General features: G+C 33.1%; 1 protein-coding gene across 1 annotated transcript in view; it reads right to left on the bottom strand.

Annotated features, from left to right (window-relative positions):
• Nucleotides 1-207: 207 nt before the first annotated feature.
• ERP44 (Endoplasmic reticulum resident protein 44) overlaps nucleotides 208-7,382 on the bottom strand; it is a 45,114-nt gene continuing 37,939 nt past the window's right edge. Inside the window, exons 9-11 of the mRNA XM_051219587.1 lie at nucleotides 4,056-4,203; nucleotides 2,658-2,787; nucleotides 208-1,532 (exon numbers count right to left, since the gene is read on the bottom strand). Coding sequence (XP_051064434.1) covers nucleotides 1,455-1,532; nucleotides 2,658-2,787; nucleotides 4,056-4,203 — 356 coding nt within the window. The 3' untranslated portion in view covers nucleotides 208-1,454. The remainder of the gene's footprint in view (nucleotides 1,533-2,657; nucleotides 2,788-4,055; nucleotides 4,204-7,382) is intronic.

The raw sequence follows: 7,382 nt of genomic DNA, 5'->3' as shown, positions 1-7,382 counted from the left end.
TTTACCGGTATTTAACTATATGTAGTTCAAATAGATTATATTTATTATAGAGAAAGTGTGTAGGTGTTTACCCTTGATCAAAATTCAGTTCAATGTTCAATATCCACTTATACTCAATTTCGAGGTCATTAGAATCTCCACTTGTTTTACACAAAGCATGAAGTGCAAGGAATAGAGCAAGACAGGAAAATAAAAACACAAAAATCATTTCCACACGTTAGAATTTCTTTATTATTGATACTATGTACGGTAAGCATAATAGAAGTCCAAACATTACAATTACAAAAAAAACACCATCATCCGGTTAACAAAAAGAAAGGAAATACAGATCTCTAATTCACCATGAAATTGATTATAAAAGTAGAATTTTTGTGAGAGAAAAAAACGAAAGGCAAACAACTACTGAAAGAACAAACAAACTCTCAATTTAGTCGTTAACCACATCCAGTAAATTATATGATTTCTATACTCTGTTTCTTTCTTGATCACTTTCACTATAATTTACTCACTCTACAGCGTTTGTATGTGTGTGTGTGTGGGAGGGAGGGGGAGTGCACACGCACAATCACGCGAATTTACTACAGTTTATGACAGAGTTATTACACCATACCATTATACACCTAAAGAGGTGAACTATTTCAATGTACAACACACACACATATATATATAGTCACCCATAACAATTATAATATTAGCAGTGATAAGAAATAAGAAACTATGAAAGACAATAACAATAATAATTAGAAAAGAAGTGATCTAATTACAAAAAAAATTTTTTTTTTTCAATAAAAGAGTACAGCACATAGTGAGTGAACTAGTCAAATCAATGAACAAAATACTTCACTATTCAAAGTAACACAGTTTGAAAGTATAACAAGAGATTTAGAAAAGAAGAGAAGGAGAAAGAAAAGTAGATTTAAACTGAGCATTGACAAACAACTCTTAGAAGAACGTTCTCTCTCTTTCAACAGATTCACAGTCATATTGTCGTCTATTCGAATCATGATTTATTTATTCAATTATTATTATTTTTTTGATTAGAAAGAAATGTACAACAACAAAATGACTCTTAAGAGAAGAAAATCAAACAAGCAGAATAGTGATTGTTTAATTCAAAGTAATGGCACTTACTAAGAGAAGAAGGATGGTGAGAAGAACAGCAAGAAGAGGACAACATTCATGTGTACACACCATGTACACATGCAATGACATTACACACATACAAACCTTTGTAAAAAAAGAAAATATAGAATTGATCCTACAGAAAATAACGTATGTGTAGACAGAGGGATAGAAAGAGGGAAATAGTGAGAACAGAGCACAAAACATCAATCATGTTCCTTTTCCCAATTCTATAGGTTTAATGTATTCAAAAAAAGGAGGTGTTATATGAACAAAATTACAGGATGCCAGACTATATATATATATATATATACCTATATGTTTGTATTTTGTTAGAATTCATCATGTATAATTGTATATCGCATTCTTGATGGACTTAAATGTTGGAATACAGAAACATGTGGTGTAGTCTACAATTTAAAAAAACAAAACAACGAAATGTTTTGGTTCATGAGATTTCTTTTTACAATGATCTAATACTACTTAAATGAAAAAAGTAGTTAAGAACATTAGGATAAAAAAGTAGCTTGTTTGACCAATGGAGCTCACTATACAGGTGTTTGAATGGGTTTTATGTGATTAAATTGAGTTTACAGTTACTTCTGAATATGTGAAAATGCATAGAAGAACTGTTAATAGAATGGTAACTTCTGGTCAACAGTTTAAAGTAGTCGGAATTCAAGTCATACGAGATTCGAATATACTGACTGATTAATCATTGAAGTAATGACAAATAAAATATTTGACTAGTCTAATAGAACAGTAAGGATTTTTCATTTGCCTCTCGTTTGTAAATTGTATCTAACAGAGTTTTCATCTTTTAAGAAGTAAATTCATGTAAATACATGACGTCATGATGATAAATTAGTGAGTATTTGGGAACAAGCCACGTTGTTTTATTTCTTAAATACTACGCATTGCTCACCGATAGTTTGAAAGTAAAATTATTGACAAATGAAACTCATCAGTTGACACAGATCTCGTTTACCAACCCTGTAAAAGAGTACTGATCAAGTTAATTATAAATTCATTCAAGAGGTCTATAGTATTTTATGCTTTGTATAACAACTCGAGTTAATGTTCAACATTCGAAATAGAATTACGACGAGTATGTGAATAACTAGTGTACAAACCGATCGTCAACAACAGGTGAGCGCCCTGCAGTTAAAATAAAATCAGTCTTACACCACATGTACTACAGTGAAGTAGGATTGGACAGATAAGTATAAGACTGATGAGTCACTCCATGTAGTAACTGAGTTGTATTAAACATTGCAGTAAATTCAAGTCAACCAGCTACTATGTAGAACATAGTGAGCTGTAATAAAATATTTGAGTTAATTATAGAAATATAGAATGAATAAACCAGTAGAGACTAGTGGACGATGTAGCACCGTTGCATTTACATGATGTAATTATTTATCATTAAGAAACAATATAATGCTCCAATCCTAGATTATGTATAAGTTACCTACTGATAAAATCATTTAAGTAGTATTACAGGGCATAGATAAATTAATTGTTGGATCACCTACTTTGACTGATTCGTCAACCTCGGTTTTTGGAGATGTAGTTGTTGTTTCACTGCCTGAACCATAATGATATTCCATGTGTAGTTTGCCAGATTTTAGATCTTCAACAAACTGATCCAAGTGTTTTGGATCACTAGAAAAAACCCAAAGAACAGATAAGGAGCAAACGAAAGAAATATAAAGGGAAAAATTAGGGAAGAAGGACATACACACATATGCATGGTCATTGTATATTGTAGCAACATCAGTTAGTAAAAAGCAACACAGAACCTGTCAAACATATGTATCAGTTCAAGGTGCCAAAACTTGTTCGTACAATGAGATGAAATTGTCACAGTATCTCATATTCATAATTCAGAACAGTAGAAATAGTAACAATATTAAACAAAATAGAAAAGATTAAGCATCGATTCGGGAAGGAAATATAGATTAGTGGAACGAAAAAATTTCATAAGGTAATTCAGAAACTCTGGATCATTCGGAAGAGACTGTATACACCTGAGCTGTTGCGAACGTTTCCTAGCTGATTCACCTATAGTCTCCAACCATTGGTTATGATAATCGGGCGGACCCCAACCAAATAGTCTACATCTAATTTAAATGAGATTATTTTTGAAAATATTTGAAGTGGACCAGAATTATTTACAAGCATTTAGATGACAAAGATTTCTAGCTCATGTGAATGTTCTTGATTATGTTGTGATCTTTTAGTTGCATAGTTTAATTGAGAAACTTCTACTGTTATTCTGAATAAAATCATTAATATTTAATTCATTTAGAAGTGGGCTGTTTAATTAATCTATAAGCGCGTTAAATTAGCTCATGTCCATGACTCCATCTGTGAATGATTGTTTTCTGAAATTTCATCAAATTTCTTTGTCTTTCCATTTTTAAGTAAGTAAGTCTTGTTCTGTTAACATCTGACGACGTCAGTCTGACTGAGTAACACAGATTGGTTTACCTTTTCTGCATAGATTGGTAAAAAGCGTCCATACAGATATACCATTAATTGCAGGTTTGCCTGAATATTATTCTTCCAGAAATTACCGATCTAGAGCTGATATTTTTGAAATTGAATTCATGCTTGTGTTTGTCAGTGTGGATTGATATGAGCGATAAAATGTTATGTTGCTTTACCATTATTTTGTGTTCGATCAAGATCAAAAACATACAACTAAACAACAACGAACATATAGTCACAATAATCAACTGACAAAATTCCATTCTTCAGCATAGTGTTTACAATTCTAGTTAATTATTAAAGCTAAGGTTTGATAGGACTGGAGAGAGGTCAGAATGTATTGATCATTACGTAACTAAACAGGTTATTTAAATAAATCATATAATAATGACAATATAAACACAATTAAACAACACAGAATAACAGAGTATTCAACTAACCTTAATGCCATCTCTACTGATCCAGGATATACATACATATGTGCAAATGAATCTAAACAGATAAACGGTAGATCTTCTTTAGATTTGCCTAGATGAGCTAATGGATGTGAAAAGGTGATTCCGTTCGCTGTTACAAAATTGATTGTGGCTGGATTATGATGACGGTGAAGGGGGTACGGAGGTCAAAAGGATTGAACGTTAATGAATGGAAAAAAATAGGATGTAATTACAACAAAAGATAAACAATATAAGGTGAATTAATATTATTATTATTGTTCAATCAAGCAAGATATGTTCATTTAAATGTCTTGAAACTATTTAAAATTTTGAATGGCGTTAACGTGAACATTAAATGTATATATTTATGAAGCGTGCAATTAGGAAGTAGTTGGTAATTATAGGTTCCTAGCATCTAGTCAAGCTCCCCATTGAAGCTATACCAACACGTGGTGGCACTATAGAGATTAGACGCGTAGTTTAAAGATGAAGGTGAGAAGTCGGTTTATGAGATGGTAGTGGATTTTCATCGACTTGGTTGGGAGATGTATTACGAATGTTTAACTACTACCTGCTTTGACGAGAGGCTTTGGCTGATGTAAGAGAATGATAGAAGAAAAATAGGGGTGGTTAAACCGAAACGTGAGATCAGTTCGTGAAGTTATTGACTGTTAAATTGATGTATGTTTGTAGATGCAGACTTCCAGGTTGAGGTCTGTGCGACCATCATCTCCAGTGGATAGAGGCGTTGGGCAACATGAATCAAAATAATCGTTCTTTCGAAAGATCCTGAGTGTAAAAATCGTCGTATACATTCTTTCCTTGTTAACTCCGGAAAATCAATATTTTTCTCCAGTTATGTTCTCCGTTTATTCTTTCCTACTGCAACTGATACTTTTAACATTTCCACTACCCCACGATTAGTCTTAATAATTCCTCTTCACTGTGATGATATGAGGTGACAACTTAAACCGATATACATATGACTCATGCTCTATGTTGCTTATAACAGACTGGAATGATTATATATCCGGCTCTGAGATATACTTTGCTAACCTTTCTACAAGAGCTAATGATAAAAATAAGGTGATCGAAACAGGAAGCTAACTGTGGTATAAGTGTATCCAGTGCAAACTGCCTCGATATAGTCATTTTATTGCAATTTGCTATAAAATAGACGGATTATATCAAGCCCCAAACGCTCTCACATGGCCACGTGCATACAACCACTGACAGGGAAGTCCTACTCACTACCTTCTCACATCACCGGTGTTGTTTACGCAATTAAGAAGACCAAAAACGAATGTCCTGTGCTTTAACCGGGTTAGTGGACACGGATGATTTGCCTAGAGGAGAAGGAAAACACTGATTTCAACCCAATGGTGCACATGGGTTCCAATATCCTAATGGAAAAAAGGGCGTATGAACCAAACGTTGGCAACTGGTTACCATGGGACTGCATCTCCTGACATTGCTTCACTGTCTTGTGGATCAGACCTTTAGGTCAAAGGCTCCCGGTGTGGCCCCTTCAGAAAACCATGTGCTTCTGTCTGGGCATCCGGGCAGTATCACAGCCCATATATAAATCAAGTGACTTATGCGGCACATATGTATTCGGTGCCTCGTTGTACCAATATTTGTGTGTTTAAATAAATAAATAAATAATTTAAGGACGCGTGTTTTTTCTATGTTTTCAGGTTCAAAGCCGGGAACATGTGAATATCAACACCAAAATGTTAGTACATCTATCTGATCAGCCCTAAAATAGAATGAAACACACATCCACAATCATACTTCTTAACATAATTCATGTTTCCATTTCTTTTTTTTTCTTTTGTTTTTTGTATGAAATTAATTTTATTCAAGAATCTAAGATTTATGGATTGTGCAAGCTTGAAATCAATGTGTAACTATAGTTGTTACATGTTCAATATACAACTAGACATAAAATTAATCATACATAATTCACACTTATTATTTGTCAATATAACAAAAATAATATATAATTAAAAGCCTAACAACAATGAACATAAACACATACATACATACATAAGAGAGATCTTTTGAAAAGTATAAGAATTAATGTGTATTTTTTGTTGGGTTTCATAAATTACTTTACTTTTACAGTTTAGTAGTAGTAGTAGTGTGGTATGTGCTACTTATGTTGATATAAGTAGTATATGACACGACTTAAAGAACGTAATATCTGGTAGCAGAAGATGGGGAAAGATCAACAAAGGAAGAGCGGGAACACAATGCAATTTGTAAGAAAATGCATGAACCATGAAATGTGAGACAATGGATTGATGATTGCAACAGCAACAGTCCGGTTTGATATGATGGAATGATATTTTGCAAATTAACGATTTACTATATGGTTTTTCTATTTTACCAAGTAACTCTGTAATTTTGTGCTAAATGTATTCGATTGTCCCCACCCGTGTTCTGTTCACTACAGTAGCAGTACTCTATGGTACAAACCAGAAACATACAGGATGTATTGAAAACAATGAATGACGCACATTATCAATAAATCAATCAAGACAATTGACAACAATAACAAAGATGATGATGATGATGATGATGATGATGATGATGATGATGATGATGATGATGATGATGATGATGATGATGATGATGATGATGATGATGATGATGATGATGATGATGATGATGATGATGATGATGATGATGATGATGATGATGATGATGATGATGATGATGATGATGATGATGATGATGATGATGATGATGATGATGATGATGATGATGATGATGATGATGATGATGATGATGATGATGATGATGATGATGATGATGATGATGATGATGATGATGATGATGATGATGATGATGATGATGATGATGATGATGATGATGATGATGATGATGATGATGATGATGATGATGATGATGATGATGATGATGATGATGATGATGATGATGATGATGATGATGATGATGATGATGATGATGATGATGATGATGATGATGATGATGATGATGATGATGATGATGATGATGATGATGATGATGATGATGATGATGATGATGATGATGATGATGATGATGATGATGATGATGATGATGATGATGATGATGATGATGATGATGATGATGATGATGATGATGATGATGATGATGATGATGATGATGATGATGATGATGATGATGATGATGATGATGATGATGATGATGATGATGATGATGATGATGATGATGATGATGATGATGATGATGATGATGATGATGATGATGATGATGATGATGATGATGATGATGATGATGATGATGATGATGATGATGATGATGATGATGATGATGATGATG

The sequence above is a fragment of the Schistosoma haematobium genome, chromosome 7 (genome assembly GCF_000699445.3).
Source record: "Schistosoma haematobium chromosome 7, whole genome shotgun sequence".
Lineage (NCBI taxonomy): Eukaryota > Metazoa > Platyhelminthes > Trematoda > Strigeidida > Schistosomatidae > Schistosoma > Schistosoma haematobium.
Note: the sequence above shows the minus strand (reverse complement) of the source record. Positions and strands in the feature narration are given on the sequence as shown.